This window comes from Pholis gunnellus (assembly GCF_910591455.1).
Source record: "Pholis gunnellus genome assembly, chromosome: 5".
Classification (NCBI taxonomy): Eukaryota; Metazoa; Chordata; class Actinopteri; order Perciformes; family Pholidae; genus Pholis; species Pholis gunnellus.
In genome coordinates, this window is record NC_136531.1 from 3199223 (window position 1) to 3215523 (window position 16301).

Consider the following 16301-nt stretch of genomic DNA (forward strand, 5'->3'; position numbering starts at 1 on the left):
GCCAGTGTCGCGCACAGGTTTTTCAAAATAAATGTCCTGTGCAGAAATGTTTTTATAAAGCAAAGCTTACAAACCTAAGTAAAACATAGAAATACGATGAAATAAAAAGTACTCAATGACAGGTAAAAGTATTTTATTCAAAATGTTACTTTAGTAAAAGTACAGCAGTATTATCAGCAAACTGTACTTAAAGTATCAAAAGTAAAAGTACTGGTGACGCAGCAAGGCTCCTTTCAAAGTGTTTTATTACCATAGAATATTAAATTGTTCTGGTTTTATCACTAACAAGTACATACATGTTTGTATGAAGAACAAGAAGTCCCTATAGAATGAATGCAGTGAAGTAAAAATATGCTACTATACCATACTAAATTGTAAATTGAGTTATCAGTAAATATAATTGGTTAAATGTCACCACTGCTAGAAATAAACACATGAACACAATAAAGGTTCAACTAGTTCTTATATAACATTTCAAACTTGCACTTGTGTGTCTGACACTTGGCTACTATCACACTGTTGACATATTGTTACATTAAAAATAGTTTGAATATTAATGTTAAATATATTTTATGAGTCTGTTGGTCACTAATTTAATCCAAAGTGTGTGAAAATGATATTGAATAACTGTCTCCGTCATAATGAAGGTGTGGACTGTTTAAACTTGACATTGATGGTAATAAAGCCAGGACTTTATTATTCTAACCCTGACAAAGTCAGACATGTTGTATCTTTACAAAAGAAAGACTCAAGGACTTAAAGCTCTTATGAAATGACTAAAAGTGTTTTTATTTAGCATTTACACTAAAATGGGAAAAGGAAAAAATCAGAAAGGCGACAAAAATGGTTTGAGTTGTTTATTGAGGGCGTGACTGTAAAAAAGGAGCAAATGTTATGTTTCAGCACCTTTACAAAAGTTATAAAATGAACTGCTGGTTCTCCATATAACCAGAACAATATACGACACACAGGCCTGGAGAAGGAGAAGCATTTCATTCGCCAAAACCAGCAATAAAAATGTCTAAATTTGGAAAATCTCCTCATATTTCATTAAAATTTGGATTACATTCTACAAACTTTGGAACCTGTGGATTTTAAATCAGTGCACATTACATTATTGTGTAACATAAGTTAAAAACACAAAAGGAATTTGACAAACGTTACCTGGAAATAGACAGAAAAAGAAACATCTTTAAATACTGGGTGCAGCTTTCTGAGGCATCTTTAATTCAATAGAAAAAAGATCTAGAAGTCGTATACAAAGCAGGAATGAAGCTATACAATGTCACATTATATTTTATTCCTTACACACTGTACAAAGTTCATTTCCTTCAGGGCTGGCCACGCCAACCCGCAACACTGGGGCAGCTCAACGTTCGCGTTTTAATATCCTACATTAATGGTGTCTACCAGACACGCACCGTATTTACATATTCAGACATGAAATACAAACATAAATATGAGCAGGCTCTGTCTATCCATCCTCGACGGCATCGCGTGTCTTCAGACACACTCTTGAAAAAATACACCAAATATTGGCCACCTACATGTAAGCTTTACGCAGTATTGGTCTTCCCCCCCCCCCCCGGGAAGCACTCTGATGAAAACTGGTTCAAAGTGCTTTAAAAAAAACACACATCGGACTTTTAGCTTTTTGGTCAAAGTTGTTGTTGGATGTCTGAGCGAGGCGGCGCCATCCATTTAACATGTATGTCACAGTATTAAAAACACGCCACAGTGAGAACTCAACACAGAGGTGGACACGCTACACCGCCGTCTGATTTGACCAAAAAGCTTATTTGACAATAAGTCGGTGCATTTTTTTTTCAAAAATAAAAAAGGTTCAGACTTCAAAACTGACTGACATGTTAGCGAGCGTTCGGCAAATCGTCATTATATATGAGCAACAATGTTTTTTTTTTTGTAAAGCCAAAGTAATATTGAAGTAAACGTGTGTGAATACTGTACAGTAGGCCTAATGCTGGTCATCTGCATATCAACAAAAACATCTCAAGTGTTAATTCAGAATTAAAGCTATCACATAGCTGGGAAGAAAGAAGGTTCATGTACAAAGCAACCGATCAAAAGGCCTGAGAAAGAGTTTTCTGTTTCCATCTCGGGACGTGATTGTCAAGTCAGGCCAAATCACTGAAAATCTGATCACACACACACACATACACACACACACACACACACAGCAACGCACAGGCTTCAAATCAAAAATCATACCGTGAGTAAAGCAGAATAGCAGAGTTACTCTGGAATTTAGTTACTTATTTATTAGTACACACAGTGTAAGTAGGGCTGGGCATCGTACTGCTTTTTGATACCTTACTGTGAGAAGTATCAACATGTTGTTTCTAACATTTTATGCCACCAATGAAAATGCAAACCTTTCAAGTAAAACAAAACAATCTTTTTGTTTAATAAAAGGAGAGTTAAAAACTAAACGTCCAACCAACACGCAGCCGTTTAAAGAAGTAAACAGAATACTGTCGAAATGTTTCGATTCAAATCAGGAACCATGTGATAGGAGAACAAGTTAATAGAGTAGAATATCGGAGGCCAACTCTCAATACTCGGCAGCTTCGATACTCAGAGACTGAACGTATGGAAGTGGGATACCCAGCCCTAGACGTACCCGTTGAGGTATCCAAGATGGACGCCATGTAGCGACCTGGTTTGGATCGCAGAGAGAAAAGAAGGGTTGTGAGCGCGTTTATCACCAAAGTGATCACTAAGATTTCACTGATTTAAACCCGGAGACTCAAAGAGACCTCTGTGAAAATATTGATTAAACTTCAAAAAAAAAAAAGACTCTTTGATTTGTTTCAGCGTTATTAACTCAGCGCTGCAGCTTGACGACACAGGAAACGAAGTTCTCCAGAAAATGTTTGCAGTAGAGAATTTTAGGTAGTATAGATATATCATAAATTAAATCATCACTCTCCTTACACATCAGGTTATTGATGCAGCCTATGAAACACGATTCATTGATGAAGACTTAAGAGTGAAGCTACTTAGCGGTGTTTCCTTAAAGAACATTTCTGAGGTATTAGTGGAGTCCTCCAATCATCTTGAGATGTTACAAACAACGTCCTGCTAACAGCTGATAAAAAGGTGACGTCACCACGACCCTCGCAGCCCGTCGTGTGGTTTATCTCAACACTCTGGTGTTCCACAGGGATCGATCCTGGGTCCTCTATCAGTTCACCCGATCATGACAGGAGACGTGCAGCGCCTCAGGGTCTTCTCTCAGAATAAACCAAATGTGCTTCACGTTCATGAAACATGTCTCCATAATGCTCCATCAACCAGAAGACATTTGAAACATTTGCTCAGCTTTAAGCAAACCAAATAAAGTCATTTCTTTTGTTACATTACATTCACTGTGTGAATGTTTTACAGCAGGAGTCGGGATTTTCACTAAGATGAGATCAGATCAGGTTCGGGTCGCTCTGCTGGAGGAGCTCAGCCTCATCAGTGCCCTCAAAGCAAATGTGATAAAACGTTCTTTCTACGTCCTCTTTGTAGTTCTACTGTCAAAACGTTGAGCATCCCGTTTAGAACTACGAGCCTCGGGTAAAACAATTTCTAACAATTGTATGGAAAATGTTTATAAATAGTTTATTATCAATATTAATATTATGTATGATCGTATGCGTACACACACTTAAAAAATAGTCACGGTAAACCTCTAAAAGCTTTTCAAAAGTCTTGGAAGTTGAGTTTTTATGTAATATATATTGTATACAGTATGTTTTTTTGAAAGCCAATTTCTGTGATCTCCGAATAGTCCACAGCAGAACAACTCATAAGAATCGAGCAGGATTTTGGGGGAAAGCAAAGCAAAACAAAAAGAGCGGGAAACTGTGACTGGAGTCCTGGGGGTCTGAGTCCAGAGGTCATAAATAAAGAAGCAGGGTCGAACGTCTGCGCGTGAAGCCTTCGGTCGGAGCTGGTTCTGGACCAGACCAGAGGAAAAAGAATAAAACAAAGATAAACTATTATTAATACATTTGCTGGATCAGTTTGAAGTCCACCAGGAAGGGTTTGTTTGTACACCGCGCTACACCGTGTCCCAGAGGACAGGGACCTGTTCTTTGGAGCACGTCCCATAAAAGGGGGAGGAGTCACAGACGCTCCCGTGGCGTCGTCTCCTCTGGCCCCTCCTTCCTCTATAACACAGTCTTTTTAGTTTGAGAGAGTTTGTCTGCGTACACGCTCGGTATATACAGCTCACAGGTTCTTGGTGTTTATGTGAGTCTTGTAATGCTTCGTCAGGTGGTCGCTCCTCATGAAGCGTTTCTGACACTGGCTGCACTCAAAGCGTTTGTCTCCTGCGGGGGACGAAAGAAAGGAAAGGGCCGGGGTCACGTTGGTAATGTCAAATACAAAACAACACAACATCATTTGTATTAAAGAGAATGTTCTGCAGAGGATTTCAGAGTCTTATTGTTCTTGCAGAACTTTAACTATAAGAACACGCAGACCAGCTCTCTGTTTGTCTTTACTTCAGCACCATGTTTGACCTCAAACAATATTTCACAGTTTAAGAATATACAATGGCAATTTTTTCTGTAACAATTACTTGTTCATTAAAGGCCGACATACAGTCTATGCCATTAGCGAGATATACGAGATAATTTAGGCGGATTTATCTGAAGAAATAAGTTTGACAAAACATCGCTGCATCTCCTATCGCTGATCTGAGTTCATTAACTGATCCTTCATAGATTTCTCTGGATCTTTCTCACTTGAGATAACATACCTTCTCCTTTTGTTTGGATTTTATTATTTCAATTAAGCATTTCCTGTTTGTTAAGTGGTCAAAATGACCTCATTTGTAGCTTTTTACTTTACTCAGTCTCATTCGTCTTTGCTTTAGGTTGAGTGTTGCGGGGATCTTGTTCCATTTTGCAGTGAAGCTCCCTGAGAGGAACTCCATTATATGTGTGTGTGTGTGTGTGTGTGTGTGTGTGTGTGTTTACATGTGTGTGTCAGACCTGTGTGCGTCCTGGCGTGCCGCTGCAGCTCGTCGCTGCGTGTGAAACGCTTCCCACAGAACACCCAGTTGCAGACGAAGGGCCTTTCTCCGGTGTGCAGCCGGACGTGAGCTCTGAGCAGCGACGTTTTCCTGAACGTCTTCTCGCAGCCTTGGACGTGACAGATGTGCTTCCTCTTCCCCACCTCCCCGGGCCTGCACACACACACACACACACACACACACACACACACACACACACACACACAGTGAGATATACAGCTTCCAACAGTAGAGCTGAGCTTTCGAAAGGAACAGCTGACAGCATTTCATTTAGCATCAAAACAAACTTAAATGCATTAAGTTTCTAAATGTTCTGTTCATAAAATACATTTAGATTTTCAGGAGCAGAAACTTTATTAATAAAGTAAATAAAGTATCTACGAATACACATTTTTAATTGTCAAAGCAAACTAGTATCTCTATGTTTACTAAAAAAATATTTTTATTTCTTACATAAAGTTCTCAGAATGACTAAGAGCAGGTAACTAATTTCAGATTTCAACAATTAACTGAAAATCTGGCAGTGATACACATTTCCAGTTAGTAATATTCCCGTTACAGCCTCATAATTCTAAGTTATTGTCTCTTGTCACTTCGCACATGAGCCAGAATTGAACCTGGCCAAGTAAAGAACGTAATAATGTGATATTTATTTCTGTATCGGTCGTCTTGACACGCTCACCTCTTGTCCGCGTCTTTACAGTTGGGGCAGGTGCAGGCCATGCGTCTCTTCTTCTCTCCCGGCTGGCTGGGCAGCTCCAGGGTGAGGGTCTGGTCCACCTGGATGGCCGGCTGGCCCGGCGTCGCTGCCAGCTGGAGCCCTCCGCCCTGCAGCGTCTGCACCGTCAGGTGCTGCTGGCCTGACAAACACAAGAGACGGAGACACTGTAAGACACAAACGCAGGGCTCCGGCCAAGCTCTTCCAAATATCTAATTAGACTACAGGCTGACTGCCACGAGTCATGAATGGACTGAAATTCTAATTAGTGAAACATTAACATATTGAGTAGGCGGCAACCTCCGGTTCTGCCGAGTGAAGCCGTTACTTCATGTCTTAAAGCTGCATTCTCTCTAGTGGCCACCAGGGGGCGACTCCTCTGGTTGTATAGAAGTCTATGAGAAAATGACTCTACTTCTCTCTTGATTTATTACCTCAGTAAACATTGTAAACATGAGTTTATGGTCTCAATCTCTAGTTTCAAGTCTTCTTCAATACAGCATGATGTTCATTTAGTAAATGATGGTCCATTTAGAGTCAAACAGACCATAAAGCAGGGGATGCTTTAGGGCGGGACATTGTGATTGACAGGCCGTCTCTGTCACTCCTCCACATTTTAAATATGGTCACTTCTGTTCATTGGCTGCAAAAACAACAACATGCTGACGCCGAAATCGCCGAACTCAAGGCTTCAAAACATCAGTCCACAAAGCAATGAGTGACGTCACAATGACCACGCCCACTTCTGTGATAATAACACATGAAAGCAAAGAGTTGACGACATGTTCTAAGCAGAGGGAGTGTTTATTTGGAGTTAATCATGAGTCACAATGTTTGTGCTTAAATAACAAGACTCGTGATGATGATTCAAGAGAATATCTTGAGTCATCTCATCTTCATGATGGATATCTTCTTGCCCTCTAGGAATATCAACCTTCAGGATTATAGGACCACAAAATATGTCTAAATTAATTAATAAATGTTAAATAAAAGCTGTTGATTGCTAACGTTTTATATGCCATTAAAATAAATGGTGCCCCTGCCTTGATCCCGGGACTCTCGTTGTTAAAAACCATCAGAAACCCAAAAGAACCAACTTCCGCTCACCCCCTGCGTTGGTGATGGTGACGGGAACTCCCTGGACTTGGACCCCGTTGATGCTGATCGTCTGCACCGCCTGCGTCGTGGAGGACAGCTGCGACGTGTTCAGCGATATCATCCCGCCCGCCGGGGCAATTTTTGCCAGAGTCCGTTCCTTCCGCACCCCCGCCTGCGCCCTCTTGGTGCCGGCCGGCGGCGAGGTGGTGACCGAGGTGGTGGGGGTCGATGTGGGGGAGACGGACTCCTGGATCTGAACAGACTGCCACTCACCGGATGCGGTTTTGAAGAGGATCTGAGGGAAGAAATTTGTCGTTAAACTTGGAAGTTTGTGCTTTCCGTCGCTGCATCCTAACTAAACTGAGTAGATATTTTAGCTCCAAATGAAATGATAAGAAATAAACTATTTTAATCAATTAAAAAGCAAATACAGGGATTTCATTTCCATTATAACGTTGTTTTATCCTGATCTTCCTCCTTTACCAGTGAGTGCCGTGGTAGCGGCTCAATCAGGCTGCTAACGCACACTAGCGTGCTCTCAACGACGATGCTAACAAGCTGATGCTAAGCCGGTCGAATGTTTACCATGTTCACATTCTTTTGAGTACCAGCATGCAAACATTTGATGCTGAGCACTAAACACAGAGTGTTTGGTCATAAACCACAGTATTCGACAAATTGACAGTTAGCATGGATGTAAATCTAAAGGAATAAGAGCACTAAATCTATTTTAACACCTAAAGCACTGCATGATTATCACACAGGATGAGCAGCTTTGAACGGGTCAGAGGTCCTCGTACCTGCGTCGGTGTTGGCTCTGAGACCTGCAGGCTCGACTGTCTCTGTGGGACGGGCGGTAGTGTGGCGGAGGCGGCCTGCACCACCTTCAAGGCCTGCTGGGGGATCTGAACCACCTGGGACTCCGGTTTGGGCTGGACCAGCTGGACCTGCTGCACCATAGGCGGCTGCCCGGGACTCTGCACGATCAGGAGGTTGTTACCTGCCTGCAGATAAGAGAGACGGGAGAGGTTTACTCTGTGACCGTGAATGAAAAAGGGGAAAAGATTCAGCGTGTCGGGCAGTTATGGGACCGTCTCTCTCATCAATAGGCCATCACGGTCTGAGCGTCATGTGGAGCGCGATTGCTTTAAAAGCACTACAAACATGTCGGAGGGTTTGTTTGTAAATGCTTTAGAAACCGGAGGTCTTAAAAATAAATATAAATATAGGTATAAGTTCACAGTTAATTACGGTTCCTCCTCGACAGTGAGGAGGTCGGTTACACTCCTTGTCGTCTTGCTTCTTCACACTACGTCTTTTGTTTGTGCGCCTTCGAGCGTTTCTGAGAATAATATAACGAGCGGCCCGTTGAGCTCGCAGCTCGCTCACCATCTGCGGAGGCACCACGCGCAACTACAACAAAGCTTTACTTCATCACTATTACTGAAAAGCAGTAACACAACATCCACATGTTGCTGTTTAGTTGTGAAAAGCAGGTCTTCTACTCTGATACGACAAGTAATGGATCACATCACACAAGCAGGAAATCCTGTTTGTGCTTCTTTTTACGAAGGACGCCGAGCAGACCTGTGAATCCTGAAGTTGACTAATCGTTCAATATATGAAGGAAATACTCACAATACTATCTCTGGTAAGTTTCATCATGAAACCAGTTTAAATGTGATGTTTTCTGTAAATTAGTAAAATTAATTTGTTGATATATGGCTATACTATGCTGTAAATATGAAAGTGGTCTGTGTGTTATCGACTTACACGGGATGTGGATTTGATCGACAAACATGTTGATGACGACTGAATGAAATGAATGTTATTCAATGATAATTGTTAAATTAAATTAAATAGGAAAATGTAATATTATGGGGCTTTCCACAATTGTTCAGTATTCTTTAAATACTTAATTTTTGTATTTAAAGAATATATATATATTTAGCAATTTTAGGGGTTTAGAGCATTTTTGTAAAACAGCAGCTGGAAGCAACCTACTAATTAAATACTGAATAAGTTTGGTTCACAGACTTGTTCTGTCAAAACACAGTTGATTAGCTCCAACATTCAACCGTCGGCTGAATACACATTCTCTCAGAAGTGAGTAAACCTCGAGTGTAGAACATCACAGATACTGTACGTGTTCCCGGGTCAGGCACTTGATCTTTGTAATGCAAACGATTCTGTTGCTTTCAGGGGCTTCTCTGCCAGACGTACCTGGATGATGTTGTCGCCCGCTTCTATCAGGATGGTATCCATCTGCTCGGGGGGTGGAGAGGCAGGATGACAAGCAGCCAGAACCACTTTCTTCTTCCTCCCTCGTCCTGCCTTTCCTGGTTTGTGAAAGGCGCCCGCCATCTCCGTGACGAACTGAGCCCCGCCCATCTCTCCGGTCGCCACGTTGAACGGCAGCGTCAACCCGCCGGGCAGCTGCAATATGTTCGCGGCGGAGTTGTTTGCCTTGCGCGACTTCGGGGAGGGCTTGATGGCCACGGTCTTCTGCGGCGTGACCGGAGCGGTGCCGGCCGCGGTAGCCGGCACGGTCATGGGCGTGGTGATGATGGCCTGGTTGGTGCCCGGTATGAGCTGGATCTGACCTCCCTGTGGCATCATCTGGATAGTCTGGGCCCCTTGGATCTGCGGCATCATCTGGTACTGGATGTTGGTGGGGGCCGAGTTGTTGGAGCGGGCCGGGCTCTGCTGGATGGTGAGCATGATGGGGCTGCCGGGGGCCGTGGAGCCCAGGCCGGCGGGCAGCTGGATCACATTGCCCTTGGCCGAGAGGAAACCCAGGTTCTTGGGTGGAGCGGGGGCGATGGGAGCCGGCTTTATGGGGAGGAGCCTGCGAGGCTGCGGCTGCGCTGGAGGAGAGGTGACGGGGACCTGAGCAGCGGGAGGGCCGATCTTACTACAGGTGGCAGCCAAGAGGGCCAGAGGAGAGGGCTGGGCGTCCTGCATGGAGACAAATCACACACAGACTGCTTTAGAACCAGCCTGGACAGAAACAGTTAAGCTCTAAGAGATTCTAACAGGTCATAAACGACGTTAAACACGTGGTGGAGGCGATGTTTCCATCGAGCTTTTGTGCTCCTGTGTCGTCCTTATGTGTGATTATACACACTTCAGTTATATTAAAAGAGAGAGAGCAATTAGTTTTACAGAAAGGCAGATTACAACACATAAAAGCCCAGTAAGGAGAAGAGGGGGGGGGGGGGGGGGGGGGGGCGTCCTGAATACAAGTGGGACAGAAGTTCAACAACAAGAGTCACTGGTGTCTGACTCACAAAAGCACAGCAGCAATAACATGTAAAACTAATTTCATGTCAGATAGGACGGACAGCGGCAGCGTTCGGGGGATTTACATCCTGATACAGATACCGGTATAGCATCCCTCGGCAGAATAGGAACATATAAATACAGACATACAGGGAGAGTAATTGGGTTATTGGAGACAGCGAATGCATCGTGGGTTATTGGAGACAGTGAACGCATCGTGGGTTATTGGAGACAGTGAACGCATCGTGGGTTATTGGAGACAGCGAACGCATCGTGGGTTATTGGAGACAGTGAACGCATCGTGGGTTATTGGAGACAGCGAACGCATCGTGGGTTATTGGAGACAGTGAACGCATCGTGGGTTATTGGATTTAGCGAGCGCATCAGGGGTTAATGGAGACAGTGAACGCATCGTGGGTTATTGGAGACAGCGAATGCATCATGGGTTATTGGAGACAGCGAATGCATCGTGGGTTATTGGAGACAGCGAATGCATCGTGGGTTATTGGAGTGAAGTCAGGAGAGAGCAGACAGTAGCGGGAGACGGCGGTCTGGCTCATTACTCACTTGCGAGGAAGCGGTGGAGGGCTGAAGGTATTCACAGGGACTGACAGCAACAGTGGTGGCCATGCTGTCCTGTTGTTCTGGAGAAAACACACAGACACAGCAGAGTCACATTCAGGCTGCCTTGAAGCTTCTATTTTCAGCTGTTAGGCTGCTCAAGGACATCACAGCACATTCCTACAAAACAGAAAGAGATCGAAGAAAAACAAGCTCGGTAACGTCTCGCTCTGACGACCAACGTTAAACATCATCAGGTACACAAATGAAGCCGGTCATCAGTGCATGCACTTGCAAATATCGTGCAGTATAACTTACAAATATTAAAGCAAAAGGAATGCCAGAGGTTTCAATAAAACATGTTTCCCTCTATGACTCAACGTTGAACCATGAAACGACAGTACTGATGTTTTGCAGCCCTATTTAGCCGTCACTAATACATTGGCAGCTAATCATTTTCCAATGCGTAACATGTTTTTTTAATATTCCATTGCACTCCAAGTTAAAAATTGACTTACAGACACTTGCCAGTTACTTAAAATAGCGTAATGGTTGTGTTACAGTGAATATAATGACGTCTTTGATGTTTTCTTTCTTTGTTATAAAAGCTAATTTACTTCATTAACTTAATGCACACTTTCAAAAAGTGTTTAAAACGTTTTTAACTTCATTTCAATGCCAAAATAAAAGGGGAGTAACTAACTAACACTGTGATGAATTATCTATTGCAAACACCTCGCTAGTTTATGAAAGTTATTTTTCACACCATAACCTAGAGCTGTCTGGGGAGGTACGAAAAAGAATTGGTAACGTATAAAATCATGCTTCTGTAAATAGTCAACAGTACGACAAAACAATGAGACGGAGCTATGACCTGTGATTAAACACAAGCTCCTTTAAAACCGCACTTCTATCTCTGATATGTAGTATTTGAAATGTTATAAAGCGAACAGGTACACACATCTTTTTGGTACATTTAGTACTACTGAGTGTGAAAAAGCAAGAATCATTTTTGATGATTTAATAATCAACATAACGATCACACACACACGTTTAAATATCAAGGACAACAAGTTATGTTAGAAACATTTTCAAAACAACTGCAGCCCTTTGGTTCTTGTGCAAAGCAACGGACTTTGTTTAGATGAAACATCTGTCCAGTGGGCCGGTTTACTGACAAACAGCTGTTATGTCTGGCCCTCGAAAAGTAAACAATCTTTGAGCAACAAATATCAAAATACTGATAACGATTGAGATGCTCTGTAAGCAAAGAAATGCACCATTGGACCGCTGTCTTTACGTCACAAAAAGATTATATTTCTGTCAGCATAAGAACATTTGGGTCAGGCTGCCCAAATGTTGAAGCAGTCTAATGACCCAAAGAGGTCGAGGCTGTTACTGACCAAAAGATTTGTAACACAGCTTGTTCACAAATTAAAATCCTTTATTTAAAATATATACGCTGAAATAAATTGAAGCACAAAAGACTCAACATATGTCGTCTTTCACAAACTGAAATATTAATATTTGCAGTATTTGAGTGCATCACGGTTGATCCTGAGGCGCGTCCGCTGGCAAACACTTGAAATCAAACAGCAGGTGACACGAAACCACATGACTGCCACAGAGCTGCTCTGGGAAAGTACCGAGTCATCATAGATGAGCTGTAGCTGTGATGCACTCATGAGCCATTAAGTAGAGCAGCTTGTTCCTCTAAAAGGCAGAACGTCGCTGTTTCATTTCAGACACAGTGAAGCACTTGTGTTTTTCCTTTTTAATCTTAAATAATAACATTTCTAATCAATATTTTTCTGCTGTTCTGAGAGTATTTTCCAGAATCCTTGAAGACTATTCTGACAATCTGAATTAAAATAAAGTTGTGTGCTACAGAAGAGGAAGTAAGGTGTAGCTGGAAATAACATCCTTGCTCACCTTGAACACCACAAGAACAATACGGAGTTGTGTTATTTTGCATGAATATATAAAAGAATAGAAAGTAGCATCAACATAGATCAATAGAACTGATAATAAGACATTTACAGTTTGCTTTGTGGAAACTGTGCGAGGACATGTTCCTTACAGCGACCATCTTTGTTTGGATTTGTAAGTTGGTGCATTGGACAGAATGTTTCATCTTTGACTGATTGTCAAAGATTGCCATGTATGTTTTCTGCAGTAAGGAATACAAGCTCAGCTCGGTGACTCCAATGCACCGTGTAGTGGTAATACATGGGGGTCCTTTACAACCGCATTCAAATAAAGAAAATTAAAAACACGAGTTGGTTGTTATGAGGGAAGTTCCTACACTGCAAAGGATTCTTAACAGCGTGGACTGACAAATTCTACCACCTCGTCAGTAGAAAGTGAACTTCACCCCCGACAGAAAGTAAACTGTTGTGTTGTGGCTGCTGATCAGCAGACCAAACAGGAAATGTTGCTTCTGTCAGAGCCGCCGGCCTCATTAAGAGGATGGTTTATAAATGCAGCTGTGGCACCAACACAGAGATACCACAGCATGCTGAGGGACTAATCGCTCTCTTGCCTAACATACCTCTTTGGCAGTGGTGGAGAAAAAAAAGTATTTAGAACTTTTACTGAAGTCAAAAATACTAATACCACAGTTTAAAAATGCTCTATTATGAGTAAAAGTATGCAAATATTAGAAGTAACATGTATGTATCAAAAGTAAAAGTAGTTCCCTGTCAGTGTTTAACTATTATTTATGATGTCACTGCATTAATATTACAGCTGCATTGATGTGTATGTTGCCTTTTACTGCTGTAGTTTAATCCACAGCAATACATCATATTATATAAGATCATTATATGTTTGTAACGTCCTAAGAGAACCACTAATATCTAAAAGGTTTTCATGACCTCAGAAAAACAGCTGTTCCAGCTGATCCAAGACGCTTTTTAAATAGTTTATGAAGTTCAAGAAGGAGCCGATTTCAATTTATAAAGCAACACTTCATCCTTCAGCTCAAAATGACCACATCTGGAGATGCAAGACCGGTCAGGTATGAAACTGTAATCTGAGAAGTAACTCAAGCTGTCAGACAGAAGTAGAGTAGAAAGTACTACATTTCCCTCTGAGATATAATGGAATATAAGTATACAGTTGCATACAATGGAAACACTGAAATAAAGTATTAAGCCACCAAGCATGAGCTCCATCTTTACCAGCTGCAACATTAAAGCCATGAACACATTAATACATCAATAATTATAAAGCAGTGACATAATATAAACTTACATGATTCTGAAATGGGCCATTTCGCATTATTTTGATTCCTTAAACCACATTTAAACGCTAATATTCATATACTTATGTACACTTTACTTGAATAAGCTTTTTGGATGCAGGACTTTTACTTGTAACAAAGTATTTCTACAGTGCAGCATTGCAACTTTAAGTTAGTGAGTACTTTCGTGCACCACTACTAGTAATGCACACATATTTAAAAAAAAAACAAAAAAGCAGTGCGGCCTCAAAACAGCGCCGCCATCTAAAACACTGTTGGTTTGCTGTGCACAACCAGCTAACGGTAGCTAGCTAGCAAGCTAACCAGCAACACTAGACTAAAGTGGCTAGCAGCTAGCAGCTAGCTTAAGCTGATTTGGCCCGAGTGCAGCTTAAAGTTTGTACTTTTAAACGAACCAGTATGGGACCGTTACTTGCACCATCACTATGTGTTATTGTGGAATAGATGGGCGGCGGGGGGTGGGGGGGGGAGTAAAGAACAACAGCTACACTCGCATATGTGGCTAGCTGCAGCGTAGCTAGCTGGCTAGTCAAACTCTCTTTGAATACGTTACAGTAGAAAAAAGGCAGCCCCTTTTTTACCGGAAGTGCTTATTGTGGTTCACACAACTGGCCGAGCCACCCACTAAAAACACATTTATTCGTGCCGCATAACGTCCAGTGCGCTTCTGTCCAATGCAAATACAATGTTTAACGAAGTAGTAATATAAAATACACCAATGTTTTAATTCCTACCCACCGCTCATGACGACATTCGCTCTCCGTGAGCCTTGAAGACCGAGCCCCGTGGAGGAACCCGCCCACGCTGTCGCTGTGCACCAATCCACGCACAATGGAGTGGTTGAGCGACGCGCGCGCCGACCAATCAGCTCGAGCTTGTGTCCGTTGTGAGTGAAATTCAAGCGAGCCAATCGCGGAGCGAGATTTCACGCACGTCACGCGAAGGACGGGAGGCTCGACCAATGGGATGTCGAGATTTGTGCTCGGTAGGAGGCGTTTCCCTAAGAGTGAGCCGAGAACAACCGAGGGCCCTAAAACAGCGAGGTTAACGGTTTCACTGACGGGCCCGACGACCAATGTAAGAAGTGAAGGCAGAGCGACAACCGCGTTCATCAATGAGCTCTGAGTCGCTGGAGCGTGTTTAAACTGTCCTATGTTTCATTATGAGGATCAGTCCGTTATGTGCGATAACACACGCTGCAGTAAAGCCAGTGTGAACGGATTATACATGTATTTATTTTAAAGTATTGGCCTGTTAATGACTTCCATCAGGTTTATTGGCCATGTACGTATGTGTACATTGCTCTCAACGTACATACACAGAATATACAAATAAACAAGAAGAATATAAAAACAAGGACATTAAAGACAACAAAGTAGAACAGAGAAACTAAGCATAAACATTTAACTACTATTCTACTTAATCACCGTGTAGATAAAGATACCACATCTGGCTGTTCATATCATGGTTCCCACTTGTTGGAATAAGTATTTCACATTCTTCACTTAAAGGAAAGTACTCACACCATACTGTAATAAATACTACATTTAAAATGTTACTTAGTTAGAAGTAAGTAAGTATAACCAGGAAAATGTCCCCCTATACTTTACTATATTATATTATATTATATTATATAGTTAGATTATCATTACTCATGATAATGATTCATGTAAGACTGGATTTTACTGTTATGTGGTTGTGGTGGAACTCATTTTAAACTTTTAACTGATGATTATTTTCCTTATGGATTAATCTGATGATTATTTTCTGCATTAATTAATTGAATATTGGGGTTAAAATAAAAGACAGACGAGAAAGTAGTGTAAAAGGCCATCACAATTAGCCCAAAGTGACTTGATAATGTTTGTTTTGTTCATTATTATCATTACTAATACATTCACTTTTTAAAAAGGAGAGCACCTCAGATTTGTGAAGCTGGAACCATGAAATGATTTTTCTGTCAATCGACTAATCATCTCAGCTGTACTCGTATAAACCGTCGGGTCGTTTAACAAGAACATCTTCAAAACAGTTCCTCCTATTTTTGTGTGTCAAAATCATCATTTGTAAAGTAATCAATGCTGTCAGGTAAATGTAGAGGAGTACAAATGTGCAGTAATTCCCCTCTGAGATGTGGAGTAGAAGTATAAAATGACATCAAGTACGAGTACCTCAAATGTGTACTTCAGTACAGAAGGTACATTCCACCACTGCCTGGCTCTAACATGCAGAGTTGTGTGTTGAATCCTTTTGTTATTCAACACAAACCTGCACAACAGTAGAACAATAAATGCCTTTTTGGGCATTTTGTCCCAGCAGCCAAAAGAATT

At 41.8% G+C, this 16301-nt stretch overlaps 1 protein-coding gene across 2 annotated transcripts; it reads right to left on the reverse strand.

Annotated features, from left to right (window-relative positions):
• Positions 1–1280: 1280 nt before the first annotated feature.
• On the reverse strand, positions 1281–14749 carry sp2 (sp2 transcription factor). Of its 2 annotated transcripts, none has more exons than XM_079159526.1 (8): positions 14710–14749; positions 10713–10789; positions 9087–9821; positions 7664–7867; positions 6873–7158; positions 5730–5907; positions 5007–5200; positions 1281–4340 (listed from the first exon to the last, which is right to left on the reverse strand). In XM_079159526.1, exons 1-8 carry the CDS (start codon positions 14714–14716, stop codon positions 4240–4242), a joined length of 1782 nt encoding a protein of 593 aa, XP_079015652.1. In that variant the 5' UTR covers positions 14717–14749; the 3' UTR covers positions 1281–4239. The 2 variants fall into 2 exon arrangements, with proteins under 2 accessions (XP_079015652.1, XP_079015651.1); XM_079159525.1 differs by having other exon boundaries at positions 14706–14742.
• Positions 14750–16301: the final 1552 nt, after the last annotated feature.

Coding starts and splice junctions, on each gene's coding strand:
- sp2 (XM_079159526.1), bottom strand. Junction 9,822..10,712: donor CCTCCACCGCTTCCTCGCAA/GTGAGTAATGAG, acceptor GTCTCCATGCAG/GACGCCCAGCCCTCTCCTCT. Junction 5,908..6,872: donor CACCATCACCAACGCAGGGG/GTGAGCGGAAGT, acceptor TGTGTTTGTCAG/GCCAGCAGCACCTGACGGTG.